The sequence below is a fragment of the Jaculus jaculus genome, chromosome 3, assembly GCF_020740685.1.
Source record: "Jaculus jaculus isolate mJacJac1 chromosome 3, mJacJac1.mat.Y.cur, whole genome shotgun sequence".
NCBI lineage: Eukaryota > Metazoa > Chordata > Mammalia > Rodentia > Dipodidae > Jaculus > Jaculus jaculus.
The window spans coordinates 77818925-77840628 of NC_059104.1; the positions used below are offsets into that span (position 1 = coordinate 77818925).

The 21704-nt window shown below is 42.0% G+C and overlaps 1 protein-coding gene across 7 annotated transcripts in view; it reads left to right on the forward strand.

Annotated features, from left to right (window-relative positions):
• Opcml (opioid binding protein/cell adhesion molecule like) overlaps nucleotides 1–21704 on the forward strand; it is a 1382967-nt gene that overhangs the window by 731472 nt on the left and 629791 nt on the right. For 5 of the 7 annotated variants that reach the window (XM_045145867.1, XM_045145868.1, XM_045145869.1 and 2 more), the window contains one exon: nucleotides 16448–16532. In XM_045145867.1, the coding sequence (XP_045001802.1) occupies nucleotides 16448–16532 (85 nt within the window). Of the gene's footprint in view, nucleotides 1–15765; nucleotides 16533–21704 lie in introns of those variants that run through there. The other 2 variants (XM_045145865.1, XM_004665496.2) reach the window with 2 other exon arrangements.

The window sequence follows — 21704 nt, forward strand, 5'->3', positions numbered from 1 at the left end:
GTAGATCAATCTCTAGCTGCTTTAGGAACCTCCACACTGTTTTCCACAATGGCTGGACCAGATTGCATTCCCACCAGCAGTGAAGAAGGGTTCCTTTTTTTCCACATCCCCGCCAACATTTATGATCATTTGTTTTCATGATGGTGGCCAATCTGACAGGAGTGAGATGGAATCTCAATGTAGTTTTAATCTGCATTTCCCTGATGACTAGTGACGTAGAACATTTTTTTAGGTGCTTATATGCCATTCGTATTTCTTCCTTTGAGAACTCTCTATTTAGCTCCTTAGCCCATTTTTTGATTGGCTTGTTTGATTCCTTATTGGTTAACTTTTTGAGTTCTTTGTATATCCTAGATATTAATCCTCTATCAGATATATAGCTGGCGAAGATTTTTTCCCATTCTGTAGGTTGCCTCTTTGCTTGTTTCACTGTGTCCTTTGCGGTGCAAAATCTTTGTAATTTCATTAGGTCCCAGTGGTTAATCTGTGGTTTTATTGCCTGAGCAATTGGGGTTGTATTCAGAAAGTCTTTGCCAAGACCAATATGTTGAAGGGTTTCCCCTACTTTTTCCTCTAGCAGTTTCAAAGTTTCTGGTCTGATGTTAAGGTCTTTACTCCATTTGGACTTAATTCTTGTGCATGGCGAGAGAGAAGAATCTATTTTCATCCTTCTGCAGATATTTATCCAGTTTTCAAAACACCATTTGCTGAAGAGGCTGTGTCTTCTCCAATGAGTATTTTTGGCATTTTTATCGAATATCAGGTGGCTATAGCTACTTGGGCTTACATCTGGGTCCTCTATTCTGTTCCACTGATCTACATGTCTGTTTTTGTGCCAGTACCATGCTGTTTTTGTTACTATGGCTCTGTAGTATAGGTTAAAATCAGGTATGGTGATACCACCAGCCTCTTTTTTGTTGCTCAGTATTATTTTAGATATTCGAGGTTTTTTGTGATTCCAAATGAATTTTTGGATTGTTTTTTCTATTTCCATGAAGAAAGCCTTTGGAATTTTGATAGGGATTGCATTAAATGTGTAGATTGCTTTAGGTAAGATTGCCATTTTCACAATATTGATTCTTCCAAGCCAGGAACAAGGGATGTTTCTCCACTTTCTAGTGTCTTCTGCAATTTCTCGCTTGAGTGTTTTAAAGTTCTCATTGTATAGATTCTTTACTTCCTTGGTTAGGTTTATTCCAAGGTATTTTATTTTTTTTGATGCAATTGTGAATGGGAGTGATTCTCTGATTTCATCCTCTGTGTGTTTGTTGTTAGCATATACGAAGGCTACTGATTTCTGTGTATTTATTTTGTATCCTGCTACATTGATGTAGGATTTGATCAGCTCTAACAGCTTGCTAGTAGAGTCTTTAGGGTCCTTTATGTATAGAATCATGTCATCTGCAAATAATGATAACTTGATTTCTTCCTTTCCAATTTGTATCCCTTTTATGTGTGTCTCTTGCCTTATTGCTATGGCTAAGACTTCCAAAACTATATTAAATAGAAGTGGAGACAGTGGACACCCTTGTCTTGTTCCTGATTTTAGTGGAAAAGCTTCCAGTTTTTCCCCATTTAGTAATATGTTGGCTGTAGGCTTGTCATAAATAGCCTTTATTATATTGAGATATGTTCCTTCTATTCCCAGTCTCTGTAGGACTTTTATCATGAAGGGATGTTGGATTTTGTCAAATGCTTTCTCTGCATCTAATGAGATGATCATGTGATTTTTGTCCTTCAACCCGTTTATGTAATGTATTACATTCATAGATTTGCGTATGTTGAACCATCCCTGCATCTCTGGGATAAAGCCTACTTGGTCAGGGTGAATGATCTTTTTGATATACTCTTGTATTCTGTTTGCCAATATTTTGTTGAGAATTTTTTCATCTATGTTCATGAGGGAGATTGGTCTGTAATTTTCTTTTTTTGTTCTATCTTTGCCTGGTTTTGGTATCAGGGTGATGCTGGCCTCATAGAAGGAGTTTGGTAGGATTCCTTCTTTTTCTATTTCCTGGAAAAGCTTAAGAAGCAATGGTGTTAGCTCTTCCTTAAAAGTCTGGTAAAATTCAGCAGTGAATCCATCCGGGCCTGGGCTTTTTTTAGTTGGGAGATTATTGATAACTGCTCGGATCTCCATGTTTGTTATAGGTCTATTTAAGTGATTAATCTCATTTTGATTTAATTTAGGTAGGTCATATAGATCAAGGAAATCATCCATTTCTTTCAGATTTTCATACTTTGGGGCGTATATGCTTTTATAGTATGTCCCTATAATTTTTTGAATTTCTCTGGAATCTGTTGTGATGTTACCTTGTTCATCTCTGATTTTATTAATTTGTGTCTTTTCTCTCTTTCTTTTGGTCAGATTTGCTAAGGGTTTATCAATCTTGTTTATCCTTTCAAAGAACCAACTCTTTGTTTCATTAATTCTTTGGATTGTTCTTTTTGTTTCTATTTCATTAATTTCTGCCCTAATCTTTATTATTTCTTCCCGTCTACTACTTTTTGGTTTGCCTTGTTCTTCTTTTTCCAAGGCTTTAAGGCGAAGCATTAGGTCGTTTACTTGGGACCTTTCTAATTTCTTAATATAGGCACTTAAGGCTATAAATTTACCTCTTAGAACTGCCTTCATTGTGTCCCAGAGATTTTGGTATGTTGTGTTCTCATTATCATTTGACTCTATAAATTTTTTGATTTCCTTTTTGATTTCTTCATTGACCCACTCATCATTTAGTAGTGTATTGTTTAGTTTCCATGATTTTGTGTATGCTCTATAGCCTTTCTTGCTACTGATTTGTAGTTTAATTCCATTGTGGTCAGATAGAATGCAAGGAATTATTTCAATTTTCCTGAATTTGTTAAGATTTGCTTTGTGTCCTAATATATGGTCTATTTTAGAGAGTGTTCTATGTGCTGCTGAAAAGAATGTATATTCTGCAGGCTTTGGATGGAATGTCCTGTATATATCTGCTAGGTCCATTCCTTCTATGACCTCATTTAGTCCAGATGCCTCTCTGTTTATTCTTTCCCTGGATGACCTGTCAATTGATGAGAGTGGGGTGTTAAAGTCACCCACCACCACTGTGTTTGGTGTTATCTGTGACCTTAGTTCTAATAGTGTTTGTTTGACGAATTTGGGAGCCCCCATGTTAGGTGCATATATGTTTAGGATTGTAATGTCCTCCTGTTGGAGTGTGCCCTTAATCAATATAAAGTGACCTTCCTTATCTTTTTTGACTAACGTCGGACTAAAGTCTACCCTGTCTGATATTAGGATAGCAACCCCTGCTTGTTTTCTAGGCCCATTTGCTTGAAACACCGTCTTCCAACCTTTCACCCTAAGATAATGTCTATCCTTTGTAGAAAGGTGAGTTTCTTGGAGACAACAAATTGTAGGATCCTGCTTTTTAACCCAGTCTGCAAATCTATGTCTTTTCGTTGGGGCATTGAGACCGTTGATATTAAGAGATATTATTGAAAGGTGTGTATTTATGTTTGCCATTTGTGTGTGTGTGTGTGTGTTACTGGTTCTACCTGTGCTCTCTTCTGTTAACTGGTATTTGAGTATAGCTGGTTTTTTCTAGGTTCCTTATATGTGTGCTTTTCCTTTTGTTCAGCAAGGAGGATTCTATCAAGTATTTTCTGTAGAGCTGGTTTTGTCTTCAAATACTCCTTTAACCTGCTTTTGTCATGGAATGTCTTTATTTCTCCATCTATTTGGATGGATAACTTTGCAGGATAAAGTAACCTTGGTTGACAGTTGTTATCTTTCAGAACTTGGAATATATCTCTCCAAGCCCTTCTGGCTTTAAAAGTTTGTGTTGAATAATCTGCTGTAATCCTGATGGGCTTTCTTTTGTAGGTAACTTGATTTTTCTCTCTAACTGCTTTCAATATTTTTTCTTTGGTTTGTGTGTTTGGAAGTTTGAGTATAATGTGGCGAGGAGAGTTTCTTTCTGGGTTTTGTCTGGCTGGGGTTCTAAAGGCTTCCTGTATCTGTATTGGCACCTCTTTCCCAATTTGGGGAAAATTTTCCTCTATGATTTATTGAAGATGCCTACTATGCTTCTGGAGTGGAGTTCTTCTCCTTCTACTATGCCCTGAATTCTTATATTGGATATTTTCATAGTGTCCCGAATATCTTGAAATTCCCACTCATACTTTTCTATAAGTTTGTCTTTCTCTTTGTTGGACTGCATTAGGTCTGCCACCTGATCTTCTAGCTTAGATATTCTGTCCTCCTCATCCATCCTACTGGTGAGATTTTCTACAGAGTTTTTTTATTTCATTAACTGTGTTCTTCATTGCTAGTAATTCTGACTGGTTTTTCTTTATTATTTCTATTTCCCTATTTATGTCTTGTATTGCCTTCTTTATTTCATTAAATTGGTGTCCTGCCTCTTCTTTGATTCCTTTGATTTCCTCTTTGATTTCTTCTTTGATTGTTTTCATGTGTTCTTTGACCTCTTTGAACATATTTATAATTATTCTTTTGAACTCTTTCTCAGGCATTTCCTCTAACTCTTTCTCACTGGAGGACATTTCTGATGCATTAATACTTTTAGGTGGATTTATATCGTCTTGCTTTTTAGTGTTTCTTGTGTTATACTGTATATATTTTTGCATCTTGGATTAAGTTAATGCTTGGATTTTCTAGCTAGCTGTGTATTCTTAGCTGTATCAATTGATTTGATGTAATATATTTTCAGGGTAGGACCTTAAGGTATTAGGTGTGGCTCTTAAGACTCTCAGAGTATCTACAAAGATGTTCTTAGGGGTTGAGTTTCCCTGCTATAGGAGTATTCAAGCAGGCTGAGTGGAATAAAATACTGGTAGATTCTAAAATTTAACTAAACACTGTACACATTCAATCAAAAACAGCCCCGAGTATGTATGCAAGAGTAGTTATTATAATGACCAGATCCTCTATCAACAAAGAGGTTAAGATTTCTGGTCTGTTGAGGTATCCAAGTCAGCTTGTGACCACGTGAGTCCCTTCCCTGGTGCAATCCCAGTTACCTTGGGTGATTGTGGTCTCAGTCAAGTTGCTGCCTGGGTCGTCGGGCTGCTGTTCTGATTTCTGGAGCTGGGCACTTGCTTTTCCTACGGGGCAAACTGAGCCGCTGCTGCTGCCTCTGCTGCTGTTGTAGCTGCCACCACCGGAGCCACCACCGCTGCTGAAGCTGTCGCTGCCGTGTCCACCGCCGCTGCTCACCCCGAAGCCGCTGCTGCGGGATCTGCCGCCACTGCCGCTCCGGGGTCCGCTGCTGCTGGGGCTGCTGGTACCGGTTCTGGAGCCGCTGAAGTTGCTGCCAAACTCTGCTCCTGCTTGGGTCCTGCTGTCAGCCCAAGTTGGCGTGGCCGGTCCCGGGCCGCTGCTGTGTTCGCTGGAGCTGGGCTCAGGCGTTGGGGGAGGGAGCCAAGGCTGCTCTGGTTGTATCGCTGTTCCACGTGTGCTTCTACCTCGCGGTCTGCTCCTCCGCTGCTCGCTGCCGCTCTCCCCTCATGTTTCCCGTGTTGCGGAGAGCGCGGTGTGAGGGGAAAATCCCGCACCTGGCTTTTCCTGCGGCTCGAGCCGAGAGTCCGGCGGCTTTCTGCCGCTCCGCGGCTGCGGCGGGTGGCCGAGCCGCCCCGGAGCCACTGTTCCCGCCTGTGCAGGCTCTGGATGCTCTGGAACTCTTCTATTTCTCCGCTGCCGCCTCAATTTCCTATACACCTCACTTTTTAGTAAAAGTGTGTATTTTGCTGAGTTTTTTTGGTCTTTTTCCCCCCTAGGCTGCTTTGGCGTGGTACCTACGCCGCCATCTTACTTGCACTGTTTTTTTCCTCCTTACTCTACTGCTCTAGTTGAATGAGTACTTACAGTTTTACCTCCCACTGACATGAAGATGATTTGCATATCTCTAGCTGCAAACATTGTCTCTTTCTAAGACTCAAAACCAACTGCTAACAAACTGTTCTTACTTACCAGCATCTCAAATTCAGCTTTAACACCTGGTCTCCACTCGATGCCTACTATGTTTTCTATTCCTCAGTCATTGATAACACCATCTCCTCAGATTCAAACATAAGAAACCAAATAGGTCTAAACTTACTCAGTATTTACAAGAGAGACTAGGAGTCTTCTTCCCTGAGTATCTTTCTGAGAATGTTTATCTAATTCAGATGGCCCAGTTCCTACATCATACAGCATCTTATATTGATTTTTATCTTGTCTTCTCATACCATACTGTGATATCTTATTTATTTCCTTTATGAGACAAACTTCTTACCTATTCAATAAATGTTGGTATCCCTCCCCCACAAAAGAATGATTGAATTAATGAGTGAATAAATAGATTAGTCAAAAAAAAAAACACACAAATGAATAGTATAAGGAAACACTTGGCTTCTGCCACTTAGGAGGTTGAAGTAAGAGAATTGTGAATTAAAGACCAACCTAATCCTCTCTATTCTGTTTAAAAAGAAAAAGAGGTATATGAGAAAATAGTTAAGTAACCAAGAACATAAGTTCTAACTATTTTCTTGGACATAGAAGGCTCAGATTCATCTTAGCAGGAAATTTAAGTAAAGTTATTTTATAATACTTGTGTCCCAAGTTCTTATGTTCCAATCTTTACAAGACACCATATATACAATGTTTTGAGTTATTTAAAGGAAATATAACAGTATTGATTTTCCCATTTATGCATGGGAAACTTAGTCTCAGAGAAGTCTGCCACTGATGGGCATTCTGTCTTCCATACTCTGAGTCCCCAAGCAGGGAGATCCATTTCTGTCTAACTCTCTACAGTCAGATAGGGAGGGGTAAAACCGATAATACTACTAGATATAAAAAACACATTTTAGATCTTGTGAGTCTCAATATATTGTATTTGTTCTTTGATTTATAGACTGGTATGAAGTGTGACTATAAAGTAATGAAGCTGATTTTCTGTATGACTGTACGAACAGATCCATTTATAGGCATCTCTAGCTTTTCCAGAGGGAGATGTTGTAATGCAATCCATGCCTTCAATGTGCTACTGCTGATGCTTTTGGGGACAAGTGAGGGATGGATGTGATTACAAGTGGTTTGGCATTGGGTCTTTGTTGTCAGATTCCGGAAATGTGTTGGCTAATTTTTGATATCAGTGTGTCTGGGTTAAAGAATACCTAGGAACTTTACTAAGAAAGTGTCTATGCAGGTTCCAAAGGGGATTAACATGTGAATTCTAGTATACTAGGTGATGAAAATCCACCAACACTGTAGGTGGGGACCACCCAATTGGCTGGGGATCAACTGAGCAAAAATAGAAGAAGGGAAAATATTTTTATATGTGTCCTAGAGCTGTAATATACTACTCTAATTTCTCTGGACATCAAAAATCCAGGCAAGCTTTGGGGGGGTCTTTGAATTTTGGGACATACATCAACAGTCACACCCACAGGTTCACAGGCCTTCATCTTAGAGCATTACTTACATGTTTTGCTTTCTTTGTTTTAGGAACTCTGGGCTTGAATTCAACCATGCTGCCCCAACCAGGATCTCCAGATTGTGGTCAGCATATTGTGGAGCTTCTTGTCCTCTGACATTTTATGGGCTAAATTCCTTAAGAAATCTGCATTCTCTCTCTCAGGTTCTCTTCTTTTTCCTCTCTCTCTCTCTCTCTCTCTCTCTCTCTCTCTCTCTCTCTCTCTCTTTACTTCTCTCTCTTTCTTTCTACTTCTCTACCATCTATCTACCTACTTACCTATCCATGTTATTGATGCTGTAATTCGGAGAAAATTAATACATTGACTTTCTGCAGACTATGGAAAGTGGACAAAGTTCTCTCTTACAACACATATTTACTTATGCCAGGCTGGTGACTACAGTAAGGAATCATGAAGAGCAAACACTGTCCTCTCATGGACTCTAGTCTAAAGGGAGAAAGACAGTTACTTATAATCAATACACACAGAGACTTGAAAAGAAGAGAAATTTTTATTTTATAGAAGCTGGATTGTCCAAGTGTCCATTTCTCAAGTTCTTGGAAATCTCATGCATTCCATTCTGTAATGTAAATCTTGTGTACTTTATGCTTTTCTATTGGCTTGATTATTACTATTATTATTATTTGAGTTGTCATTGTTATTTTCATTTGTCCTTGTTTATTTATCTTTTTAAGTTTTACTTATTTATTAGAGAGTGACAGGCAGACAGAGAGAGGGGGGGGGGGATGGGTGCACCAGAGCCTCCAACCACTGCAAACGAACTCCAGATGCATGTGCCAGCTTGTGCAGCTGGTTTACGTGGATACTGAGGAATCAAGCCTTGAACAGGGATCCTTAGGCTTCATAAGCTAAAACTTAACCACTAAGCCATCTCTCCAACCCCCTTTTTTTTTCTTCTTGATCTCTACCCTTTAAGGTTAATCAAATGTTCCCATCAGTGTCACCTGCCATGATACCAGGCCCTGTCATAGGAGCTGCTGTAAGAGTCATCACACTCAGAGGAGCCCTGTGCTAGAAGCTCACGTCTGCTTGTTTGGAGATTGGGTGTCACCATGATTTCCAGGCTAGTCTCAAACTCCTAGACTCAAAAGAGCCTCGCTTCACAGTCTCCTGAATTGCTGAGTGGCTGGGACAGTAGGCTTGGACACCATAAGCAGCTTTAAAGAAACTCTTCCTAGCACTACCTACATATGAGGAAGAGGAACCTGCCCAAATCACAGGGCAACCCTGGGATTGAAACCAGGCATTATAATTCCTGCCTAATGTGAGGCCTACCCTGAGAAAAAAATGTGATGACATAATGTGGTCTGTGAGGGGAAACAGAACAAAGTTAGGATTCAACGGAAATTTGATCTCAAGTCAGTAGGTGACTGCATTTATCTCAGGTTAGAGAAGTAAAATGAAATTTTCACCAATGGGTAGGCATGTACTGAAAGAGGATTGCTTTGGGATTTCCACGGCACAATACTTGTGCTCAGGCACAATGTTGTGGCTGACATGTGGTTCCATTACCTGTAATTGCTTTAGCCTGAAAATGGAAGCCCAGACATTCTTACCACTCTCTGCAATAACAACACATTCCTACTTATGCCCAGCTCCTTGTCCTGAGGGTTCTGAGGACCTACCTCAGCAGGCTAAACATGATGTCTCCTTCATTGATCCCTCTTGGGTCCACCTTATATGCAGGTGGGTCTATGATGCAAATGCTTCTTCTAAACCCACACACTGAAGCTAGGCTCAGTCTTGTACAGATAAACACAAACTGTAAGTTTTCCTTAGTTTTGAAGAACACACAGTATGAAATTACTTTAACTGTTAGATAAAAGTTCATTAGGTAAGTTCTGGCATATGTGTGGAATTCCCAGTTTCCACACAGCCATTTTAATCCTCTAAGGTAAAGTGGAAGCATATTAATAATCATGGGGTCTTTTCATTCATAGATCATTCATCCTTGAAATCTGAGTAAGGTCTTCCCTGTTTGCCACAATCCTCATATTCTCATTCTCTCTCTCCCTCTCTCTCTCTCTCTCTCTCTCTCTCTCTCTCTCTCTCTCTCTCTCTTTCTCTCAATCTATCTCTATCTCTCCCTCCTCTTTATCTCACTTTGGAACTTTCTTAGTCTTGATTTTACAGCATATCTTTCCACTGACACACTACAGAGAAGAAACCTGGGACTTTAGGGAACAAGTCCTCTTCTTTTGGATAATGGGAACTAGTGTTACTAGTGACTGTTTACTGAGTTCCAGGAAGGTTGGTGATCACATGGGTTCATTGCACATTGTTCTGGACTACATTTCATTCACCACATTTTTCATTTCATATGTGGGATCCTGTCCCATCCATGTTACAGTACTTAGAGGGCATTTTGAAGGTGATTAGGCTTGCATACATGGGGTTATTTAGAGGTCCTGATCCTATAGATTCTAAGAAGAAAAAAAGCATTATCCAGCTACCATGTGGGCACATATCAAACAACTGGTTGTCAGTAGCTAAGATGCCATTCCTCCCTGGAACTCTCAGGCTTCCAGGCATCAGAACTGTAAGATAGGTGCTTCTTTTAAGTCACCAGTCTGGACACTTGCCATGGCAGCCTAAAGAGGCTAGAAGCCAACTCAGAATACTGCACAGATGTTTTAGAGCTTGCTCCTCCACACAGATAGAGAAGGTAGAAGCTATGGAAGTTAAGCAATGGATATTTCCTAAGCACTGGGCTATTGAGATGGGAGCCAAGCTAGACTCTGTCCCTGCTCTCCCATCGTACCATAAACAGAGGCTTTCTGTTGCCCTACATCACATCAGACAAGTTCCAATAAACTGGGATTGTAATCTTGGGTCCTGCCATTCACATCAAGATTAACTGAGCATCATTATCTTGTTTGCTTAAAAACATAGTGGTAACTTCATTACTTCACCTCCCAGCAAAGTTAGAATCTACTTTGTAGAGATGAAGCAAGCAAAACGCATTGAGCCCTATAGGGCTGGGGAAATGGCTCAGTATGCAAACTGTTTGATCTGAGTTCAGAACTCTCACAGCCACATAAAAGCCACCTGGTAGCCCATGTCTATACTCTCAGGTCGGGGGAGGTAGAGTCAGAAGGATTCCAGATACTTTCTGATTAACTAGTCTAGCCAAGACAGTGAGTCCCAGGTTTTGTTAGAGATCCTGCCTCAAAAAATAGGGTGGGCAGTGATTGAGGAAGATACACAACATTAACCTTTTGCCTCCATATACACACACAGTTATACTGAACACACATGTGTGAACAAAACATATAGGCATTCATGCACAGTTGCATACTACATACATATGCACATGCAAGAAAAAAAGAGACACAGAGATCCTGACAGCCCCTGTAGGATAAAAAAGTGGCTTATTTATAGAGCACAGACTAGGGCAGGGCAGCCTCTAAAGCTACTGATGTGTAATGGATGCTCCTATGATGCCTCTACACAGCAGTGTTTTAATACCTTCTTAAAATAGTCATTGAGAAAGCATGTTTTGTATGAGGAAAAATGGTGTTGCCCCCAGCCTTCTGCTGCAGCTTCATACTCCTATCTCCCCTCTGCTTTCTTGGCTGCCTCATGGTGCTTTGAAACTCACAATTTTTTTTCCTTTTTTTTTTTTATTAGTTTTCTATTCAGCAAATACAGGCAGTTTGGTACCATTTTTAGGCTCATCCATGACCTACCCTCTCCCCATTGGCCCCTCCTTGTTGAGGTATATGAGTCATGCCTTGTGGAGTTAGCCCACAGTTATTGGTATGATAAATGTCTCTGCATATCATGACCCAACATGTGGCTTTGACATTCTTTCCGGAAACTCACATTTAATCAGAACTTGTTATTCACACTTCCAGTTATGTCTCTGGGATACTCTTCCTCCATCCTTATTATAGGCAGTTATATTACCTAGCTCTTGAAGTCATTCTCAGTCTTTTTTCTTTACTCAACATTCACATCCTAACTCTTAGCAAGTCTTTTTTCTATGTGTGTGCATGGTGTGTGTATGTGTAGTGTATGCATATGTGTGTGGGTGCATTGTGTATGCAGATGTGCATACACGTGTGGGCATATAAATGTATAGGTCAGAGGAAAACCTCAGATGTTAATCTCAGGATTGACATCTACCTCTTTTTGAATTCAGCTGTCTTATTGGCTTGGAGCTCTCCAATCAGCCTACGCTGGCTAGCTAGCAAGTTCTAGGGATTCTTCTGTCTCTGCCTCCCCAGCATCTGAATTACAAGGCTATAGCACCACACTTGGCATTTAAGTCTTAAAATAATGGTTTCTTTCCTTTCCATTAGATTCCCTCCCCATTGATTTTACCATGATTCTGATCTACTTCTGATACTCTCTGCTTCTACTGGGGCCCTTGCAATTCATTCTCAATATCACAATCAAAGTTGTTTGCAAACCTTTACCTACCACATCCTGGCAATTGCCTGCTGAAAGTCTTCAAAGTTATTGTACTTCACTTAGAAATAAATTCTTAAACACCTTCCCTGGTTTCCAAAATTCAGTGCTTTCATGCCTTCTTCTCTGGGTCCCTAAAGAATCCTCTGCCGTTTGCCTCCATAGAAGCCTTCTGCTTGCCCTAACCTTCATTTGGCTGATTTACTCAGGTCTCACCACAAATGCTAATTCTTCAAAGGTGCATTCCTTAGTTACCCAGCCTACCATCTTTTCCATATCATCAAGTCTCATAACACTTTTATAGTACACTGACCAATCTAAATATATATTTATTTTTCATGATCTTCTTCTCACTACCTCATTCTTACACACTTGCAGAAAAGTACATGAAAAAATTTAAATTTTTGTAGCCTACAATATATCCAGTCCCTTACTATCCACCATAAGGGATATATTCAGCAGATTTTTACAGCATTCAAGAATGAATGTGTAAACAAATAAAAATAGTGTTAGAGGGTCTGTCTTAGTTTGTAAATAGGGACTTAACTTGCTGTGTAGCAGAGATTGACACTAAATTTCTTCTAATCTTCCTACTTCTACCTCTTGAATGCTATGTTTATAGGCATGTACCACTATGCCCAATTCATTTGGTACCACAGACTGCACCCAGGGCTTTGTGAATCCTAGGCAAGCAGTCTAACAGCTCAGTATTAGAGGTCTGGTCATTTTCAAATGGGTTTCTTTGCCTTGATTATCCTATATTCATTGAGAGTGATTTGTCAAGGACCATAGTAAGCTATGGCATTTCATTTAATGTAATTCAACCAAATATGAGCAGGCTGTGAGTGGTGTTTCTTCCTAGGAGAATTCTAATCCTTTCTCTGCTTCTCTGGGTCATTCAGTCTATCATACTAAAATCACTATACTCACCTAATTTCTTACCTGGAAGTGTCTAGAGTTCTTCACAGCTATTCTTTTCCCTCTCTACTCTTTTTTTGCCCTTTGGGAAAATCTCTGCAAAGATTACTATTCTCCAGGCTTTCAGAGTCCCATATCTTCAGCTAGTCAGCCACTATTCGCTCTGTCTTGTGACCACTAGGGTAATGAAGCTTAGAAACACCTTTGTGTTTCTGATTAAAACTGTCATATATAACAAGACTTCTGTAGGTGAATTTAGGTCTCTGTTTGAAAAATAGTGTTTATGTCCTTTCACTCACATCTTTCTATATGACACACACTGTTGTCACATGAAAACAGGGGTTATGCCATATAAAGGCAATGTCTGATTATGAGATTTCTGAACTTTCTAAGCAGTGTGTGCATTAACCTCGTTTGCTGTACCTTTAGTAGATCATGAATATATCTTCAGTATTTTCTAAGGCCCTTCTAATCCAACAGAGACTGTCCCTCCTAGGGACTGCTCCATTTCTAGAGAGGAAGCATGCCTTTCAAATGCAAACCAATTAATCTGAAGCCTTTACCTAAAATACCTATAATATTTCCCTTATCCCATGAACACCGAGCAAGGCAATATTTCTCTTACCCTAAGTCACCTGGGGTCAAGCTTGGGATAACTGGGGATATTCTCATAGCCCAGAGCATGCCAACATGTTCAAACTATACACTGCTAAACATACAGTTTCCCCACCTTTCTTGTGGAATCCCTACAATGAAACCCACAACAAAGCCTCCTGGAGCACAAAATACAAGATGGGAAATTTGCCCCTTCACAGGCAGAGCCTGTACTGTGTATCATTCAAGGAAGTTTTTGCCTCGCTTTAGCTTGTCTATACCTTTTTAAAATTCCCTCAACCATTCTTTTCCCATCTTGAATCTCAGGCTCTTTTCCTCTTTTTTGAATTCATCAGTAGTTCTTCCTATCTTGAGACACCTTTCATGAGTTGGTTTAGCAATGGCACAAAACCATCAATGGCATGAAATGTCAGTTACAAACAAGTGGCAGGGACAGTGTACTGTGCTTCCTTCTGACAGCACCCCATAAGCATTTTATGCATAAGTTCTGTGACTTCAGAGTCATAAGCACAGGCTCTCCTCCTCAGCTTTAGACAGGGCATCACACCCTTGGGACCTTTCCAACCAGACATCACAGAATCCAGAGCTGTGTGCACAGAAAACTTGGTTTCTTCAAGTCTGGAGGAAGGACTTCTCATTAAAGTTGGTGGATGTTTTCTCAGCTTACTTAAATATGGGGTGGGGAGCAGAGCTTGGCAGAATGAAGGGATTGGGGCGGCAGTGCTCCGAGGACCTCTCTCTCCTATCTGCACCATTGTACTTCTGGGCGTTATAGCACAGGGCCTCATGCAGTCTTGTCTCCCACTCCTGTCTGAGTATTTGCTCTCTGCTTGTAGTTTACATTGTAGCTGATACAACTAGTGATAAGTATTCTCTCTTCCTGAGGAAAGATGCTCTAATTAAAAATTTCAAACCTAATGTATGTGAGCTAACCATTTTACAAGTGGGACTGGAGCAGTATTTGTGTTCAGTCCCTCAAAACCAAGAGCAGGTAAAAACGCATTGTATCTTTCAGCAACTAAAGTAATAAACGCTAAGAGCTTAATACTTATTTTTGAATTACATTTCATTTGGCCAATTGTGCAGAGCCCAGTCTAATTTACCAAAGGGCTTTGAGAGGAAAAAAAAAAAAGATACACAGGAGCAGATGCACATAGCAACCATTAAATTAGGATACAGGCGTGAGAGCCACGCAGTGAGGGGAGGCTTCTGCCAGGCAGAGCAGGAACAAGAATAATGACAGACCCAAGGAAAGCTAGCGCTCTTGGCTTTAAGCTGAAAAAAAAAAAAAAAAAAAAAATGGAGCTGAGCCCAAAGAAGTAGGAGATTAGCCTCTAAGAACATTGTATCCCCAATTCCGCTCCCGACACTATTGTGGTGCTGCCTCCTGTGAGAAGTGCTAGATGGATTTCATGACGATCTGTTCTATTGCTTAGGATGTCCCTGAGATTTTCCCAGCACTCCCTCTTCATACAATAAGACGCATGGATAACAGGGACTATTTTCCATGTTGTGCTATAGGAAGAAATTCAGAGATGCCAGCTAGGGAGATAGACATGGAGTGGAGAGAGCGTTTGTATATAGGTCATGAGAACAGGAAGCTCATTCCAGATTTTTGCTCAGGCCCAAAAAAGCTATGTCTTAGGACTGACACTTGTGTAGGTGCAAAGTGGTCGGCATGATGCATACTGGTTCCGCTACCCCAGTGGCAAATGCAGTTAGTTCACTTAGCCAGGGCGGGGTTTGGCAACTTCTGCTTGGCGTCCCGGTGGGATGGTGCCAGTGTCAGTTTTAAATTTGCTTTCCCCAGAACTGTCTCTCTTGCCCTCCCCTCCCTCTCCCCACCCATGCCAGAGGAGCCTGTGAGAGGGGCACAGTGTTTCCTGGGCTTATGCGGGTATCAGGAGAGAGTGAAGCCGGAGAGCCACCAGGCTCATCCTTGCGGTTATCCCAGGCTTTGGTGCGTGCACCGCCCCGGCCCGGCGCGGCGGGGGTTAAGGTGGGCGCCCCGCGCCCCGCACCAGCTGGGATGAGCGCGCAGTCCGCGCCGCCCTCCCGCCGGATCGCTCGGAGTCGGCTCCGGGAGAAAGCGACTGTCAGGGATGGAGCTGCTGCCATGACAACCCCGGCGGTCGGGGCCCTCGCGCGTCCGGGCGGCTCCTGGGAGGAAGGCGGCGCGGAGGCCGGGGGCGGCCGCTGAGCGTGGCGACCGCGCGTCCCCACGTCCCATACCGCGTCCCCAGAGGAGGCGGGGGCCGCCGTCCGCCCAGCTCCCCTGCGCCCAGAGCTGCATCTCCACCTCGGCTGGGGTGGCGAGGGCTCGCGTGGCGCGACTCACCGCCTGGGCTCCGGGGAGGACCTGGGCTGCGCCCTGTGCGGGTCTCCACGTGGAACTTTGGGTCGCCTTGGGGTCCGGATGCTAGACTTGGGGCTGGTTTCTAACTCTACCATACATGTGTGTGATGTAATAAAACATTTCTGCCTCTCCTCGAAGCAGGGCTTTTTATGACATCTGCTTTCTGTTAGAGACACTTGCCTTCTTTGGGTTATAAACTTTTGATGCCCGACATCTGCGGAACGCATCCAGCTGAATTTTAAAGTAACATCTTGGAGAGACAGAGTCCGAGAACGTGCAATCTGTGACCTTCGATCCTGCTTCTTCCTTCTTTTTGTCCCTCCTTCTGCCCCAGAGAGCGTGGAGAAAGCTTTGTGTGTGTGTGTGTGTGTGATGCAGGAGGGGGCATCTGGTTCTGCTAGGCTGGAAGGCTGAGGTTGGAGCCCGAGAAGAATTATTAGGCTCCCGAGAGCCTGGACTGCTGCTTCTTCTTCCCCAGCGAGCTTCAGGCGTGCGCCCCGTGGCTAACCCCTTCCAGCTGTCGAGTGGGGCAGCGGACCTGGACAGTGCCGTTGCGGAGTTCTGGGAAGTTGTGGCTGTCGAGGATGGGGGTCTGTGGGTACCTGTTCCTGCCCTGGAAGTGCCTCGTGGTCGTGTCTCTCAGGCTGCTGTTCCTTGTACCCACAGGAGTGCCAGTGCGCAGCGGAGATGCCACCTTCCCCAAAGCTATGGACAACGTGACGGTCCGGCAGGGGGAGAGCGCCACCCTCAGGTAGGGAGCCTTTCTTCAGCTGGGAATGGAGCCCTTTGTACATGGCTTCAAGGGGAGGGGGTGAGCGACAGTAAAATGAAAGCACTCAAGAGGTGCCCTGGAGCACGTGAGGAGTCTTTGGCGGGCCCAGTGAGTGGCCCCTTGCGTCTTGAGGTTGCTGGTAGTATTATTCCTGGACGGCTTTCATTTGGTCTGGCTTTTGCTCTGAGAACTTGGAGAAGAATATTGTAGTCTGCACTTGAGACTCCATGTATCTATGGGTTTGCGGCTTGGCTACATTCACATCTTTGTGGACATCTGAGTGAGAATTTGAGGGCACTAAAATGTAAACACTGCTTAACTGAAGACCCTTGGAGCTTCCTCCTGGGCCAGGAGGATGTGATAGCATAGGGTGTCTCGCGCATGGCCAGCCTAGCCCCTTTCAGAGGCCTACGTTACAGTCGAGGAGTCTGGATTTGCAGTGCTAGGCCATGACCGTTATGAGTCTGTTGAAGATGCAGCCACTCATGCCAACCCTGTGCAGTGTGCCTGGGATCCTGATTTATGAGAGCCTTGTGTTTGGCAGGCTGGGGCCAAGGAGAGGAAACATGTAGTTCTTATGCAACAATATCACCTCTGTGTGAGAAGCACAACATTGAAGCTTTCTGTTTTAGGTTAATGACTGAGGTAGAATCACTTACATGCTCCAGGCAAAGGGGTGGAGATGCTTGGAATATGAACCTTTGGGGACTGGGCCTGCTGCAGTGAAGACTTTAATAAAAATGCACCACTTTCTACCAGCTCAGCAGAAATCATCTTTTATCCCTTTAATGAGGCAGTTCTGGTCCTAGGAGAAAGATTCAGGAACATCCCAACTTAACTCTGTCTCACAGTGTACACAGGGTGAATGCATTTGCCCTGCCTGTGACTTTGATGGTTACAGGGAAAATAAACCATTCTGACCCAGATTCTGCAGCCAGAATGCCTGGCAAGGCAAGAATGGGGGTGGAGTTCCCTCCTTTTCCTCTCCTGCTTTTCCTTGAGTAGCCCTCCCTGCCCTGGGGGGCACAAGCCTCTCCCTGAGGAAGGAAGGAGAACTTCGGAGACACTCACTGTTCTCTAAGTCCAGGGGTTAGATGTTTAGCTCAGTCTTCTTTCAACAAGAGAAGAGGTCCCATAGTCCTGTTTACTAAATCTTGGGTGTGCAAGAGATGTTCCTCACATGTGTCCTGGCCCTAGGAACGTCACTTAGCCCATTCCAAATGAGAGTCCATTGTCACAATGTTATTACTTCAAAAAAGGACCCCACATCTGCTTCCTCAGATATGACTTGTAGGATGGACAAATTACATTTGCCTGGGTGGTTTAAAGATGCCACTGTACACAGCCACAATGTATGTGAACCAAGGGGATCTGTCAAACATTAATTGTGGGAAAGATATTTGAAATCTGCTTTATATATCTGTTTATCTTCTTACCTCCCTTTCAAAGAGGTCCTTCAATGAGTAGGAACTCCCTGCTGAACATTCCAAAGCCCATCTCCTTTCTCTGATAATTAAAGCAGAAACTTTAAGCTTTTGCTTTCTGGGGTGCAGTAAGATGATTCCACCAACAGAGGGCCAGCTTTGCTCTACAAGTTTTTATTAGCTGTTGGACTGTTTTCATGATCGTCAATTGCAATGTTCAGCAGCTGGGTTTGGTAATGGAAATGGGAATTAAAGAAAAAGGAAAAGCTGAATAGCTGTTTTTTTTATTTATCCACTGTAGAAAAAAAAAAAAAACAACTTCCATGTTCTACTATAACTGTCACTGGCTACCTGCTTACTGCTCTAGTTGGTTTTTAAAATTCAGCATGTACCATGTGTTGATTTCGCCACCCTTCTGCATATTTGTCCTGAAATAGGGAAAACCAGTACATGCTCACATCTTAATCTTCAAATGTCCTCTAAATTTTACTTCATACACTCTTCTTTTTAATACTTTCCTCCTTTGTATAAGATGCCTCCATCTGACCCTCTTTTCTAGCAATATTTCTTTCCTTCATCAGTAATTCCTATGCTCTGATTGTGTTTTAAGTTTTAATTTTACAACTATCATAATGTTTAAAATAATACAAATATCTCATGCAAATTTGTGTAGGCCTCAAGTTCTTTCCTTTTTATTTCCACTCAAATTTACTTTAGGAAGTTATAGTAGTGCAGTCAGTTCTCTGAGGGGGAATACATATTTTAAATCACTGGAAACCTATGGTCTTGAGATCAAATAAATGTGCCATGTTTTATTTTATAGTTTTATTTTTGCTTTTAAAATTACAATACATTTTGGCATTGCTGAATATCAAGTCCAGGGTCTTATGCATGCTCAGAAAATGCTTGGCCACTGAGAAATCTCTACCCTCCTAAAGATCTATGTAACCTCACTTACAGATCTCCTTAAAAGTGAGCATTGCTTGGGAATTTAATGTTCAGAATGTATCAAAAAAGAATAATACCCATGCCCGTTAGCTAAAGAAAGCCTTTTCAAGTACAACTGCTCCACATTAAATGACCTCCACACTGTTTCTAAATCTTAAATGAGTCAGTCAAAGAGACCTAGTGGGAAGAGCAAAGGAGTCCAGAAATCTGGGTCCACCTTCAGATTTTCTAATGAGAAATTGTACAGCTTGGAGAAAAATACTTTATTTCCTATAGAAGGTCAGTTTTGTTGTGACAGATCTTTGATTGCACCAAGGGACATTAGAAAGTGATGTGTCAGAGATGACTGGAGTTCTCAGTGTGAAAGAAAACTCATTTGATATAAGTGAGGCCATATTATCTTCCCTATAAGTACTTCACAGGCCTACTTGAAAAGTAATAATTATTTTAATATTGAGTTATTTTGTCTTTTTGGAAAAGAGATGATATGGAAAATGAAGGTGATGTTCTCTATGGTTGGATTATAGCTCCTATGAATCCAATTTAAATTCATTATTACAAATGGGCCCTCTTGGCCAGAATCATTTCACTACAATTATGTGCTGTTGGGCTAACAATATTCTGGGCCTTGCTGGTAGATTAGATAAGGATCTAGTAGTCTTCTGTGTGAATCTCTGTCTGTGTCTTGTTGGGAATCCAGGATCCCAGGCATGGACAGTTGGCATCTACTAAGTTACCTCAGTGACAGCCACCAGCCATACTTTCTTCATGTGCCTGAGGCCCCTTTCAATTCGTGGGTCATCTTTCTCTGTGTTCACAATGTGAGGGGTGCTATAGCATGAGGTTTGTTCTTGTGGCTGTAACTATGATATTCAGTGGGAAAAGTTCTCACTAGCAGTGGACTGTGCTGTTGTTTATTTGTTTATTCTAAATAACAGGTTAATCATTTTGTTGAGCCGCATTCGCTAAACTGGTTTTATACTTAATGGCTCTTTATTTGTAAACTGTCTCTGTATCTTCATTCTCAGTTCAGAGCAAATCACTTCAGAACAAATATGTGAGGTTTAACTGCTGCCAAAGAATAATGTGGACAGTGGTTTTGTTCCATGACAACCTGTACCATGAGACCCCCGAGGACCATGTGTTAGTGCTTGCCTGGTTGCTTCTGCCCTACTGTCAACAGCTTGTCCCTTTGTGGAATGAGGAAGGTCAGAGAGTCACTGGGGTATTCATAGCCTGGGAGTGGGGTGACTTCCACATCTGAGCATAGAAGTTCCAAAGCTGAGTTAGGACTGTGGTGGGGAGGGCAGGCCTCTTCTTCCGGGAAGGTGAGAACGTGAAAAGTTCTGCAAGCAGTTGTGGTCCAGGCAGGAGCCTCTCACATGTACATGCTGACTTAGGCTGCTTATTGAAGGTGCTTGAGATCCTTTGTAAAGTTCTTCATGGTGCTGAGTATACTGCTCAGGGTAGAATACATGCTTAGCATGCATGAGGCCCTGGGTTCCACCCCACATTGATTTAAAATATCAAATTCTAATGTCAGGTCTAATGACACCAAGGGAAGTAACATTTCTGGAGCTAATCATGAATGTGGGTATTTAATACTCTTTTACAGCATTTTTGAAATGAGCCAGAATCGAGAACTACTGTTGTAAAGGGTTTCCTGCCCTAAGACATCTAGGTGAGGTTGTTACCCAGTGTCGCTCCTTCACACTCAAGCATCTCCATGCTAGACATGCATCTCATGGCTCTGCTAGTGCTCTAGAAAGTGCAGGGTTCAGAGCCTGAATACTTCAGGCTGATTCTTATTTTGTCTCCCACTGACTCTGTGACTGTGAGCCCTTTAAGTTGTATGTGTACAAATGTGAATGATTTCCGCCATTTTTGATACCAGGTGGGGCACAGTGTATGATGTTGTTCAGTTAATGTGAAAAACACATATACAGTTATCTCAGGGTGTCCGTGGGGGACTGGCTCCAGCACTCCTTGTACATATCAATTTCCAGTGATGCTCACTTTCCTAATATACAATGGAAAAGTTTGCTTATAATAAATGCATGCCCTCACTTAAAATGATCTCCAGATTATTTACAATACCTAATAGAATGGAAATGTGTAAACAGGAATTCTAATCTATTGCATAATAAATAATGACATGAACAATAATTGAGTACATGTTTAATATGGATGCTATTGATTTTTCAGTACATTTGATATGTATTTGGGTGACTCCTTGGGTATAGAACCCATAGATATGAGGTGTTGATTATATGTCTAATTCCCTGGAACTTTTCAGTAAGAACTAATGGTACTTTCAGCTTTCTCCTGCTTCATGTACTCCATCATCTGCTCTTCCATCCACCCACATATACACATCTTTCAAAGTTATTAGTCTCCTCCCACTTCTGCTCACCTTCCTGTGCTCTGCATGTGCTCAACAATTACATGCACCCAAATGTTAATACTACTTGATCTAACAGACGTACACTGTGGACCTGTGATGTCCTCTGGTGTGGTGACTGGCAGACCATGCGACACTGGAGCTCGTGTGTTATGTGCTGTTACAGACATGGTAGTAAGTACCAAGGATTAAAAGAATAAGTATAGGTTGCATGCTTGAATCCATTTTAACAGGGTCATAACTCTTAAAGCTTTATTACCTCTAAAGAAATGAAGTGCTCATATCTGAACAGTTTCACTCTCTCCAATACTATAGTAGGACACTCAGATTCATCACTCAAGGATCTTGGGGAACTGAGGAATTATGAATTTCACTCAA